At 43.9% G+C, this 14,986-nt stretch overlaps 1 protein-coding gene across 7 annotated transcripts in view; it reads right to left on the reverse strand.

The window, feature by feature from the left end:
* Positions 1-14,986, reverse strand: part of CDKL5 (cyclin dependent kinase like 5) — a 442,123-nt gene that overhangs the window by 266,357 nt on the left and 160,780 nt on the right. For all 7 annotated transcript variants that reach the window (XM_069761528.1, XM_069761532.1, XM_069761530.1 and 4 more), the window contains one exon: positions 6,953-6,987. In XM_069761528.1, coding sequence (XP_069617629.1) covers positions 6,953-6,987 — 35 coding nt within the window. The remainder of the gene's footprint in view (positions 1-6,952; positions 6,988-14,986) is intronic.

Here is a 14,986-nt window from a genome sequence, read left to right on the forward strand (position 1 = left end):
GCATACAGGGAGGGGGGAGATGAGCCACCTATGCATACAGGGAGGGGAAGATGAGCCACCCATCCATACAGGGAGGGGGAGATGAACCATGCATACAGGAGGGGAGGGGAGGGAAGATGAGCCATGCATACAGGATGGGAAAGGGGTGAGATGAGCCATGCATACAGGATGGGAAGGGGGTGAGATGAGCCATGCATACAGGATGGGAGGGGGGAGATGAGCCATGCATACAGGATGGGAGGGGGGAGATGAGCCATGCATACAAGATGGGGGGTGGGTGAGATGAGCCATGCACACAGGATGGGAGGGGGGGTGAGATGAGCCATGCACACTGGATGGGAGAGGGGAGATGAGCCATGCATACAGGATGGGGGGGTGAGATGAGCCATGCATACAGGAGGGGGGGGATGAGCCATTAATACTAGATGGGAGGGGGAGATGAGCCATGCATACAAGATCGGAGGGGGGGCATTATACAGTATGGAGCATCATGTGTGGCCATTATACAGTATAGCGCACTGTGTGGTCATTATACAGTATTGAGCATCATGTGTGGCCATTATACAGTATGGAGCATCATGTGTGGCCATTATACAGTATAGAGCACTGTGTGGCCATTATACAGTATGGAGCATCATGTGTGGCCATTATACAGTATAGAGCACTGTGTGGCCATTATACAGTATTGAGCATCATGTGTGGCCATTATACAGTAAAGAGCACTGTGTGGTCATTATACAGTATGGAGCATCATGTGTGGCCATTATACAGTATAGAGCACTGTGTGGCCATTATACAGTATGGAGCATCATGTGTGGCCATTATACAGTATTGAGCATCATGTGTGCCCGTTATACAGTATAGAGCACTGTGTGGTCATTATACAGTATGGAGCATCATCTGTGGCCATTATACAGTATAGAGCATCATGTGGGGCCATTATACAGTATGGAGCACTGTTGCCATTATACAGTATAGAGCACTGTGTGGCCATTATACTATACGCAGCATCATGTGGGGCCATTATACAGTATTGAGCATCATGTGGGGTCGTTATACAGTATGGAGCACTGTGTGGCCATAATTTTTTGTTTATAATTATTGTTTATGAAACAGTGTGATCAGCAGTACTAAATGGGTGTGGTTGGGGCGTGGATATGGGTGTGACTAGTTGTGAAATAGATGTGGTCAGAGGCATGGCCTAAAATTTGCCGCGGCGCGCATAGCGCCGCAAAGTTTGTCCCTCTTTCCCTTCTTCAAAAGTTGGGAGATATTATACCGCATTTGCCAGATCCCGGCAAGTGCCACAAATCCCATAGGGAATGAATGAGGCCGAACTCAGTGTTGCCATAAGTGATCCGTTACGCAGCAGAAAAACTGCCGGATCTGCTGGAAAAGGCTACTTTCACATCAGCGATTTTTTACAAAGTCACTGTCGATAGTGTCATACTCACCACAGGGGGAGGCAGCACTAAAAGTGCCTAGGGCAGCAGAAACTCTAAATATGGCCCTAAGGGCAGACAAAGTACACCTTAACAGGGCAGACAAAATAAGCCGGAGCCGCAGCGTGAAGACCAGAAGAGGACGTCATCTGATGAATATATCAGGCGCCGGATCGGACCGCGACACCCATCGGACCGGACCAGCAGCGGGACCGCCCCTGGGTGAGTATAATCTAACCTCTTTTTCTCATCTTTTAGGATACATTGGGGGCTTATCTACAGCATTCCAGAATGCTATAATAAATAAGCCCCTGATGACGGTGGGGTTACCTCAGCCTCGATTTTGGGAGTGACAGGTTCCCTTTAATTGTAAGTGCCTCTGTGTCTGTAATTTATCACCTACTTGCTTCTTCACTTGACATCAAGGAGAAATTTGAACAAATCACCCAAGAAAGCAGAAAAAAAGACTTGTGAACCTCAACTAGACTTGTGCAACCTTGGGAACAATTTCCAAGTTTATCTGTTCAAATGATAACCTGCAAATGTAAAGACCATGGGACCACACAGCCATCATACTATTCAGGAGCAAGAAGCACTCTGTCTCCTGGAGATGAATGTAAATTGGTGCGAAAAGTACAAATCAATCCAAGAACAGCAGCAATAATCCTTGTGAAGATGATGGAGCAAACGGGGACAAAGGTATCAATAACATCACTAAAACCTGTCTTAATACATGACCTGAAAGCCAATTCAGCAAGTAAGAAACCACGACTCCAAAGTTGCCATAAAGAAAAATCAGGTTATAGTCTGCAACTGCACATGATGACAGAGCTCTTACTTTTTGTAGAAATGTCTTGTGGTCTAGCGTCTAGCCAAGCAAACATTTAACAGTTTGGCCATAATGACCATCATTATGGATGGTGCAAAAAGGGAGAGTATTCCAAACTAAAGAACTCCACCCCAAACACGAAGCTCGTCATGTTGTGGCGGGAGGGACTGAGGGACAAAATAGACGGCATTATAAGGAAGGAAAATTATGTGAAGATATTGAAGAAATATCTCAAGACATCAGCCAAAAAGCCATGGCTAAGATGGTTCTAATTGTCAATGATTTCACGCATACTTTCAAAGATGTGGCAACAAAATGGCCTAAGAACAACAAAGTGAATGTAATAACAGTCATCACAAAGCCATGATCTCAATCCTATAGAACATTTGTGGGCAGATTTGACAAAGCATGTGTGAGCAAGGGAGCCCAAGAACCTGACTTACACCAGTTCTGCTAAGACGAATGGGCCAAAATTACAGCAACTTACTGTGACAAGCTTGTGGAGGTCAGCCCAAAGCGAGTGACCCAACTTAGACATTCTAAAGGCTACTCTACCAAATACTAATCAGGTGTATGTAAACTTCTGCGCCACTAGGAATGTGCTGATAGAAAAATAAGCTGAAATCATTGTCTCTAGTATTGGATTGTAGTAGTGATCCTAAGAGAGGGAATTCACTAGGAGAACTTGTCAGAAATTGTGGATAACTTAGATTAATAAGCACGGTTATGGTGTATGTAAGCCTCAACTGTATTATAACAGGTGTGTTGGGGACATGATTTTGTGGCACTCACTAATATATAAGTATTGCAGGTTCTCCTCTTGCTAATGCAGCCTTCCTCACAGGCTGCTCAAAATGGCCGCTGTCCGGGGGAGCATATCTGTTCATCAGCTTCTAATTGAAAAACACCTGTATTTTTCAAATGATAGAGGTTGATTGTTTGTCTGGTCACGTGCTTTTCCCTCAGCGGCCATTTTGATAACAGAGAGCTGTGCAGTCTGTGAGGAAAACTGCACTAAGAAGTGCAGAAGAAGAACCTGACATAACTGTACACATGAAGCCTTCATGCTCAGGTCAGGAGACTCACGGCCAGACCGTGCATTAGCGGTCCGTTCTCAGACTGATCTGCATAGACATCTGAATGATCCCTTAAAGGGGATCTGTCTGCTCTCCTGTTTGTTTTACTAAAAAATTGTATTCTTTTTAACATAACAATTGTGGAGAGTCTTATCTTACATTTTGATAAAATTGTTCTCCTATTATTCATCTTAGAAAAGTATGAATAATTTGATAACTTTTTGGTTATTTGTTGAGGGCGTGCCACTACACAGTTTGTCCAATCAGAGTTGTCCAATCTTGACAATTTGACAAGGGTACAGGTAAGCACCATTAGTCAATGTATTCCTAAATTTCCAGGAGGAATAACAGACATGTCAGGAGCTAAAGAGCTGAAGAGCAGGAGGAGCTGAGTTAGGTGATATATAGTTATGTGAAACAATAGTATAGCCTGTGTTTAAATAATTTAAACTTCTCTTTCTGGGATATTTGGTCCAGTGGGCAGTTCTATCAGTGACTGACAGCTTCGATGTATAAGTATCAATACAGCGGTGGCTGTCAGTCACTGATAGGACCGCCCACTGGACTGAATATCCCAGAAAGTGAAGAATTTTAAATTATTAAAACACAGGCTATACTGACTATTTTTTCACATAACAATATATTTATCTACTCAGCTCCACCTGCTCTATATCATGGCGCCTGCAGATAGGATGGCATTTTCATGGTGAGAGGTTCCCTTTAAATATTTAAGAAACTAAAATAAGAGGTATTATGAAACTGGCATTGAGTCTGATACAATCCTCTCTATGCAGTTGGTATTTTCGTCTTCAGATTATGCCGCTTTCAAGGTGAACATAATAGAAGCCGCAGAACGCTCTGATTGAGGTCTATGCCTTTCACATTGGGCTGTTGAGATGTGACAGACTTTCAGTCTCTGTAGACGCCCGTCTTCCCTGGAAAAGGTTACATTACCATTTACTTGTAGGTAAAAAATACCTTGACAAGGCGTAAATTAGCACAAATACTCTATAAGGTGCAGCTGTTACTAAGGGTACCGTCTCACAGTGGCACTTTTGTCGCCACGACGGTACGATCCGTGACGTTCCAGCGATATCCATACGATATCGCTGTGTCTGACACGCAGCAGCGATCAGGGACCCTGCTGAGAATCATACGTCGTAGCAGATTGTTTGGAACTTTCTTTCGTCGCTGGATCTCCCGCTTTCATCGCTGGATCGGTGTGTGTGACACCGATCCAGCGATGCGTTCGCTTGTAACCAGGGTAAACATCGGGTTACTAAGCACAGGGCCGCGCTTAGTAACCCGATGTTTATCCTGGTTACCATCGTAAATGTAAAAAAAAAAAAAAAAAACAGTACATACTTACATTCCGGTGTCCGTCAGGTCCCTTGCCGTCTGCTTCCCGCACTGACTGACTGCCGGCCGTAAAGTGAAAGCAGAGCACAGCGCTCTGTGCTGTGCTTTCACTTTACGGCCGGCAGTCAGTCAGTGTGGGAAGCAGACGGCAAGGGACAGGCACCGGAATGTAAGTATGTACTGTTTGGTTTTTTTTTTTACGCTGGTAACCAGGGTAAACATCGGGTTACTAAGCGCGGCCCTGCGCTTAGTAACCCGATGTTTACCCTGGTTACCCGGGGACCTCGGCATCATTGGTCGCTGGAGAGCTGTCTGTGTGACAGCTCTCCAGCGACCACACAACGACTTACCAACGATCACGGCCAGGTTGTATCGCTGGTCGTGATCGTTAGTAAATCGTATAGTGTAACGGTACCCTTACACGTAGTGAAAGGGTCAATTTTTCAGAATACAGAACATGTATCTAGCGGATACTTGTTACATATAAGTGCCACGTGGAAACAATTACAGAAAGACCAGAGCGCAGGGGTTAGATATGGCATCTATTAACTAATGTACGTGCATCTGATATGTTCTCTTCCATTCCATCACAATTAAATCCAGTTCTACATGGAGCAAAGATGTAATCAGCTTCTATAGACAATACCTGAAAAGCAATTTGCCCCTTGTTGTTGGTTATTATAATTTTCCAAGGAAGCTGCCAAGTGGGCAGTGAGTATAATTACGGTAGTTATGTCACAGGTCATGGTGCTAGTAATAACAGTGACGCAGCCTACGACCTGAAAATAAATACGATATATAGTGATGTTGTTTATGTCAACATCCACGAAGGTGGATAGGATATTAAATCGCAACCCAAGGGTAAGCCATGTACAAAGAAAAGGGCGAGTATAATGCATAGTGCTGCTCCAGTGAACACATCTGAAATCCACACAGGTCTCAGAATCTACATCTATGCTACACAAAAAGCACCAAGGATGAAGGAAAACTATCCTTAAAACATCTGTTTTCAAAGCTCCATGGTAATTATTATAAAGAAGACATTGCTGAAAACCTTAGTCATGTACAACTTTGTATAATGGCATAGTAATTATAATAATAATCTTTATTTTTAATAATAATCTTTATTTTTTGATACAGAATATATACATTTTAAAAAGATTTCAACATCTTTCCTCCTTGCAAGACATTATTCCCCTATTCAGTTCTTAGTTCTCCCTAAGGCTACTTTCACACATCAGGTTTTTGGTTTCAGGCACAATCCGGCAAATTTGCTAAAAAAACGGATCCGGTGTACATAGTGAAAAAACGGATGCAAACTGATGCACTGGATCCGTTTGTTAGCTGGATCCGGGAGGGAGGGGGAGAGAGAGAGAGAGAGATTTCTCCATGCCAGAATCAAAAACAAAGCTTCTGGGCATGCTCAGTGTGTTAAAAACGGATTCGGTCGCCGGAAATGCTCTTTCACACATCAGTTCCATGCGTTTATTGCCGGAAACGTCCCTTCAGACTTTTTTGCCTGACACAAAAAACGTTGCAGGAGACGTTTTTTGTGTCCGGCAAAAAAGCCTGAAGGGACGGATCCGGCACAAAACGGATGAAACGCATGTCCTTCAGGCACAATCCAGCAGTAATACAACTCTATGGGGAAAAAACGGATGAGGCGTAAGAAAAAAACTGATCCAGATTGTGCCTGAAACTGCCGGATTGTGCCTGAAACCAAAAACCTGATGTGTGAAAGCAGCCTAATAGGCCTCTTTTCGCTTTCCATTACCATATAACTCTCCCTACCTCATCTCTGCTGGTAGCCAAACTTCTCTGGGGGCAGGTTCTTTCACCCCTCCCTCCCTGATGATGTTAATCACAACTAAGCAGACTGACAGATCATCAGATGATCTATTAATGGCAAAATTTGGGAGGGGAAGTGAAAGCGCACACCCCTAAAGAAGACTCTGAAGAAACGCCCTGTTGCACTACAATCAGAGATTTCACATAAGGAGCTCCAGATGAAACAAATGTGAATATCTCTGCAATGGAGCGCACAAAAATGAAACAAGTAGCAAAAATCAGGGGAGATCAGAGATTTTTACAAGGTGATTAACAATACTTTGGAGCAAGTGACAGGTCCTCTTTAAATATGCTCAAGCATTATTATGGCAGTTTTCAAGGCCTACTTTGTTTCACAGCATAGAATTATTATTATGGCTCGCCTATCGACCTAAAACAATGCAAACAATTGTTCTCACCTTGTGTCGACATTTAAGCACCACTCCATAAGCACCTAGAGGTAAAAAAAAGGAGAACTTGTTACAGATATTGTGCACATTTCTTCATTCTGGCAAATCAAGATTATGAGTCACTGTGAATGCATTTATCTCCTCCATTACCATAATCCTCATACTGTGCAGCCTGCGGAGGATCTGCCAGATCTCCTGACAAGTCTGCTTGAGTAAATACTTGTGTTTTGTTGTTCTGCGCCTGTGTTATCCCGACTGGAAAAATATAAATAAATGTACAACTAGTATTCGAAAAAGATTCGAATTTGCCAAATCGCCAATTCAGGAAATTTACTGGAAATTTCAACTTGCAGTAAAGTTATTCTTGGTGAACAATACTCATAATACTCTTGGGTCTGGAGTCTGGAGAGACCCCTGGGCATAATAAACCTAAGATGTAGAAAAAACAAAACAAACAATGAATGCATCACCGCTTACCTCCACTGCTCACTGTTCCTCGATGAAACCCCAGGGCGACTAAGCCCATGATGTCCCTACGACCTTATATCAAGCATGTAGGTAGATCACATATTCTTAGGCCGCAGTGCACGTCGAGACCAGATGTTCAGAGTCAAGTTGTGGCCGGAGGTCACTGCTTAGCAAGTAGATGCCATACCGTATGGGGAAGAGCTATCAGCAAAGGTGTCAAGAGAGGTAAGTGGTGAGGTGAGCATTCGTATTCTATTTGCGTTTTAGCCCTTTGCAGGCCCTCAACAGTTCACCAAAATGGCAGACAACCGTTTCACTGAAGTTGCATGGAGCAAATTACAAAAAAAAAAAAAATCAGCATTTTGATCAATACAAATTTTTGAAAAATTCAATTAGAATTCAATTCCACTTGAATAAATTCACCCAACTCTAACCATTTTCCCTTTCAGGATGTCCCTATACTCGCTGGTACTGTTCAATTATTACTTCCAACGACAAACTCTGTAATGACACACAGTTCTAAAAGTGACATGTACAAAAATATCAATAAGAGGATGCAGAAAACCAAAATCATATAAATTTCCCCTAAAAATATACTTTATTATTAAAAACAGGCAAACTAAGACCACTAATGGTGACAAACTCAAGACAAAAAAAAATAAAGTGCTCAAAATACAAAAAAAACCAAAAACCTAAAGGGGATATCTAGTCCACCCTATTAACGGCACCTATATCGCCCCTACCTGGCTGCGGAGGTAGACGCCCTAGGGGGAAGCGTATTGGCGCCCCCGCTCACCGATGACTGACCCTGGAGGCCCTGGTACGCCCTGTAGCCAATAATGAGAGCCTCTACCCATACACTCAAGGGTCCCCTATTACTAGACAATAAGTAGCCTGTGCTAGGGAAGACCTAGATCCCCACATAAATTTAAAAGCATTTAATGAACACCTGGCGGCACATAGCTTTTAGATAGTAGGTGAAAAACCACTATAGCGGTAAAAAATATCATTTGAATGTGAATACCGCAAATAGCCACAATGTTTGGCCACTACTGTCTATTATATGCATCTAGAGAGCCTCGAATTCACTTGATACAACACAAATGCCAACAGTTCAGAGCCACATAAATTTCTGTATAACGGCATATAATGTGGAGAGTGTCAGTACTCATCTTAGATGCATTCAGAGTGGTTCACCGTCCGCCTTCAACTAGCGCCTCAACGCGTTTCGCCAATTAAGGCTCCTCAAGAGGCATGATATCTTGATACCCAGTGTCATTACACAAAATGGATGGCTGTTTGCCAGATGAGATCCACATACTTATATAGTTACCGCCAAATCTCCAACATGTCAAAAGCCGCCCTTCCACTTCATGTGGCGTACTGCCCTCCCCAGTGCGCATGTCCACACCGGAGCGCAAACATATATGTTCGCTATTGCGTTCCCCCTTCAACACATGTCCACTCCGTGTCTCTCACCACTGGGGTACAAACTCCTCCCCGCCAATGACGTACTGTACTGTACTATGGGCACTATTACGTATGCCCCTCATGGACCGCAGACTGGCCCAAAACCGCCATCTGCGCATGTCCGCTTCACGTCACCAGTCGACGAGGTAGAACTCCTCCCACACTGATGACGCAGTATACTCAGGGCTCCACTGCGCATGCCACCTAGTGGACCGCACGTTGGCAACGAATCACCACACTTCGGTGTGTAACCCCATATCCAGAACCTCATTGGGCTGTGCGGATCACATGCCGCACTCGATCCAGCCTATGAGAGAGTAAGTATAGCACCAGCGGTGATCTAAATGTTTTTGATGTCAGCATGAACGCACTTACTAGTTCCATATTATACACATATATCTGCCGTACTTCTTACCAGAGAACATAATGGATACCCCTGCCCTTATATAGATTACTAGTGCCAGCCGCATCTCCACATTACCGCACAGAGATATTATTATGTGTACGTTAAAGATCGTTGTTATACGACCACGGGCCTGGTCAAAGCAAGTACTGAAGACATGCGTGGGGGGAGTAGCCAAACCAAAGTACAACTCCATCCCCTATAGTATCCGACCCCGACATCCACCAACAAACAGTCAAGGCAGTAACAATAATAACACCAACAACAAAAGGGATAATCACCTCATGGTGGAATGATAACAGGGGGGGAGGAAAAAGGGGGGGAGGAAGAGAAAAAGAGTTAGAGGGCAGAGGAAAAATCATCTCCACACCAGAGTGTGCTGTTCCAAAAGTCATACTACATCCCAGCCGGGACGTCCCCAGGGTAGGGGGCCGGACTAATATATAATGCCCATGGATACATTGGCCCTTCTAACTTAAACGTGACCACTGGGAATGTCCCGGTCTAAATTACATAGGTACACATGTGGGAGGCAGTTAACCCTAAAAAGTACATAGACCCATATGATAGCTCAACCAAAATATTAAAAGATAAATCATGGGAATCCATGATATCCCCAAACTCCGGGGCATACCTCAAAAGTAAAGCATGGCTAAATTCCCAAGTACAGACACAGTTCTAAGTGACCCACATTTTATTTTTCTGAATTTTTTTTAGAGGAATATTAATATTTATGTAATGGTGGTCCAATTTCCGACACCCCCACAGATCGACTTATTGAAGTGGTACAGTTTTTTGCATTGTGTAGCAGCTGTGAATGGCTCTACATGCTATAACCAGCCTTTGAGACAACCATCAAATGTCTCAAGAAGAGGTCCTGCTGTGCAGCACTGGGAAAGAAGAGGTGGACTTGAATGTATGACTCTCTTTAGGGACTTAACGTTCACGGTCGAAGAGGGTGCAACTGTGACCAGTCCCAAGTGGGAGGGGGACCTGCCGACACTTGGGTCTATTTCAGCTGGATGTGCATCCGAGGACGTATATTCTGCTGTAATGTACTGCAGTAAATCGACCCACTGGCTCCCTGCACTGTAATATATGCCACCAGCCAATCAGAGGACAGCAAATGACCTTGGTGTACCGATAGCAGTCACAACAAAGTCAGCTCCCGGCCTCTGTGCCAGTTATGGAAGTGGACACTGCACACTGTGGGAAGCAGGGTAAAGGGAGAAGATACGTTTATTTTTTTAATTGATTTAGAAAATAGAGGCAGAACAGGGAACATTTTTACTTAAACAGGCCCAGGATGATGGATATTAATGTAAGAATGGGCAGAGGAAGGAGGATATTATATAGGCAAGGGGCCCAGGATGGGGACATTATTACAGGAAGGGGCCCAGGATGGGGACCATTATTATAGGAAGAGGCAAGAATGGGGGAAATTATACCGTGAAGTGGCCCAGAATGGGGAATATTGTTACTGGAAGGGCCCAGGATGGTGAAATTATTATAGAAAGGGGCCAGGATAAGGAGCACTATCAAATATAGGGGCAAGGATGGTTGACATTATTACAGGAAGTGGCTCATGATTGGTGACATTATTACAGGTTGAGGCCAGGACAAGGAACATTGTTACAGTTTGAACCCAGTACAGGAAGATTACAGAAAGGGGCCCAGGATGGGGGATATTAATACAGTTAGGGACAGAAATATTTGGACAGTGACACAATTTTCGCGAGTTGGGCTCTGCATGCCACCACATTGGATTTGAAATGAAACCTCTACAACAGAATTCAAGTGCAGATTGTAACGTTTAATTTGAAGGGTTGAACAAAAATATCTGATAGAAAATGTAGGAATTGTACACATTTCTTTACAAACACTCCACATTTTAGGAGGTCAAAAGTAATTGGACAAATAAACATAACCCAAACAAAATATTTTTATTTTCAATATTTTGTTGCAAATCCTTTGGAGGCAATCACTGCCTTAAGTCTGGAACCCATGGACATCACCAAACGCTGGGTTTCCTCCTTCTTAATGCTTTGCCAGGCCTTTACAGCCGCAGCCTTCAGGTCTTGCTTGTTTGTGGGTCTTTCCGTCTTAAGTCTGGATTTAAGCAAGTGAAATGCATGCTCAATTGGGTTTAGATCTGGAAATTGACTTGGCCATTGCAGAATGTTCCACTTTTTGGCACTCATGAACTCCTGGGTAGCTTTGGATGTATGCTTGGGGTCATTGTCCATCTGTACTATGAAGCGCCGTCCAATCAACTTTGCAGCATTTGGCTGAATCTGGGCTGAAAGTATATCCCGGTACACTTCAGAATTCATCCGGCTACTCTTGTCTGCTCTTATGTCATCAATAAACACAAGTGACCCAGTGCCATTGAAAGCCATGCATGCCCATGCCATCACGTTGCCTCCACCATGTTTTACAGAGGATGTGGTGTGCCTTGGATCATGTGCCGTTCCCTTTCTTCTCCAAACTTTTTTCTTCCCATCATTCTGGTACAGGTTGATCTTTGTCTCATCTGTCCATAGAATACTTTTCCAGAACTGAGCTGGCTTCTTGAGGTGTTTTTCTGCAAATTTAACTCTGGCCTGTCTATTTTTGGTATTGATGAATGGTTTGCATCTAGATGTGAACCCTTTGTATTTACTGTCATGGAGTCTTCTCTTTACTGTTGACTTAGAGACAGATACACCTACTTCACTGAGAGTGTTCTGGACTTCAGTTGATGTTGTGAACGGGTTCTTCTTCACCAAATTAAGTATGCGGCGATCATCCACCACTGTTGTCATCCGTGGACGCCCAGGCCTTTTTGAGTTCCCAAGCTCACCAGTCAATTCCTTTTTTCTCAGAATGTACCCAACTGTTGATTTTGCTACTCCAAGCATGTCTGCTATCTCTCTGATGGATTTTTTCTTTTTTTTCAGCCTCAGGATGTTCTGCTTCACCTCAATTGAGAGTTCCTTTGACCGCATGTTGTCTGCTCACAGCAACAGCTTCCAAATGCAAAACCACACACCTGGAATCCACCCCTGACCTTTTAACTACTTCATTGATTACAGGTTAACGAGGGAGACGCCTTCAGAGTTAATTGCAGCCCTTAGAGTCCATTGTCCAATTACTTTTGGTCCCTTGAAAAAGAGGACGCTATGCATTACAGAGCTATGATTCCTAAACCCTTTCTCCGATTTGGATGTGGAAACTATCATATTGCAGCTGGGAGTGTGCACTTTCAGCCCATATTATATATATAATTGTATTTCTGAACATGTTTTTGTAAACAGCTAAAATAACAAAACTTGTGTCACTGTCCAAATATTTCTGGCCCTAACTGTACAGGAAAGAGCCCAGGATGGTGACATTATTATAAAAATGGGACTTTATAGAGTAGGGTTGGCATTTACAGTGTAACAATAAAAAAAATTTAATTTTCTTTCCTTTCTTTCATTTATTTTACACATTGTGCCCCTACATAAGATCATAAAAGACATTTGGGGTAGAATTTTATAATTCAAATCTTTTTATTTTAATCTCATCTCCCTTGTAACTGGGGCTGGTATATCAGTTACAAAGGAAATGCAGCGTTCTGGCTACATAGCAGAGCAGTCTGGTTCTTGTATAACCCAGCAGCTCCTGCTCCCTCCTTACACACATTGATCACATACACCATTTGTGCCTTCTCTATGGGGACAGCCAGATCCCCTATTGTGATCAGTTATCCCATGTTATTAGCTGAGCATATAGGTGTTATCAGTCAGTATAAACTTGCATCTGTAGCAGGGGTGGACATACCGCTGGTGCAGCCGCTGCATCTGCACCGGGGCCCGGAGGTGCAGGGGCGCCCCTGTACAACGGCTAATAATGAGGGCAATCTGGCCTGCTTCTCTGGCCTCTAGGCTCAAGGGGGCCCATGGTCACATTACCATGTGCATTGGGCAGGGAGCGATCCATCCTCTACTTTCTGCCTAGTGCTTCCTGTCTGACACAGCCGCATGGCTGGATGACATCAGCATACAGTGCTTGCCTGTGTCAGAGAGAGAACTACCAGCGATGATGATGCTGTGGGGGAACGTGCAGTGGTGTTTTTTTTTAACAATACATTGGGGAAGGTGGACAGGGTAACGATAGATGATGGAGGTGGTGGGGGAGACGGCAATGATGAAGGTGGTGGGGGAGAGGGCAATAATGTAGGTGATGGGGCAATGATGGAGGTGGTGGGGGAGATGGCAATAATGGAGGTGGTGGGTGAGAGGGCAATGATGGTGGTGGGGGAGAGGGAAGGCAATGATGGAGGTGGTGGGTGAGAGGGCAATGATGGAGGTGGTGGGTGAGAGGGCAATGATGGAAATGGTGGAGAGGGCAATGAAGGAGGTGGTGTGGAAGAAAGCAATGATGGGGTGGTGAAGAGGAAAATGATGGAGGTGGTGGGGGGACAGGGCAATGATGGAGATAGTAGAAAGTAATGATGAGGGTGGTGGGTGAGAGGTCAATGATGGAGATGGTGGAGAAGGCAATGATGGAAGTGGAGGGTGTGGGAGAGAGAAATGATGGGAGTGGTGGGGAAGTGGGCAATGATGGGAGTGGTGGGGGAGAGGGCAATGATGGAGATGTGGAGAGGGCAGTGATGAAGGAGGTGGTGAAGAGGGCAATGATGAAGGTGCTGAGGGAGAGGGCAATGATGGAGATGTGGAGAGGGTAATGATGAAGGTGATGGGAAAGAAGGCAATGATGGAGATGGTGGAGAGGGCAATGATGGGGTTGGTGGTGGTGGAGAGGGCAATGATGGGGTGTTGGAGAGGGAAATAATGAAGGTGCTGTCCTCCTCCATCTCACAATTCATTGTGATGCTATCGGAAACTTAAAATGTATTGAGGAGAGGAAGCTGTAAGGTGCATAGGACACTTTATAATGAATTGAAACGTGGGAGAAGACGCTGTCAGGGAATTGCAATGAATTGGGATGGGGTGTAGGATGCTCAGTGCCTGATAATGTCCTCTCCCACTCCCAAATTCATTATGATGCTATCAAGGACTTATAATGAATGAGGGGATACAGGATAGGGACTAAGGCTATGTGCACAAGTTCAGGATTTGCAGGAGAAAATTCTGTTGCATATCATCTTATGTTGGAAGGAAGAACGCTGAGTAAAACACATTTATTTTTTTTGCAACAATTTTGACATGCTTTTTTGTTTATTTTCCCCACTCATTGGTATATGTGAAATATGCTGCCTTCAAGAATTGACATTATGCAGATTTTAATCTGCTTCAAATGTGCAAGGAAAAAATTAGCAACGTGTGAGACTTAAGGGATCTCATTCACCTTGCACATTTTCAGTGTGCACATAGCCTTACAGTTAATTGGGGAGAGTCACAGATGGAATAATTTATATTATTGGGCGGAAGAATATAGTTAATCGGGGACACAGTGCTGCTTATCACTTTAATGGTGGGGTACATATCTTTATTCGGGAGTAAGACACAAGTATGTATATAATATATGTGACTTATTTTCAGGGCTGCAACAATCATTGTGACAAGACGAGTTGTGGCTGGTAGATGTCAACATGAAGGTGTGACCTGATGGAGAAGAAACAGCAGAAAACTGCTCTAATCAGACGAGACGTCAGCAGTCACTGTATGTAAGTCTTTATTCTGTATCTGTTTTGTGTGATGGCTTGGAATAATAAT

Source organism: Ranitomeya imitator, chromosome 3, assembly GCF_032444005.1.
Source record: "Ranitomeya imitator isolate aRanImi1 chromosome 3, aRanImi1.pri, whole genome shotgun sequence".
NCBI lineage: Eukaryota > Metazoa > Chordata > Amphibia > Anura > Dendrobatidae > Ranitomeya > Ranitomeya imitator.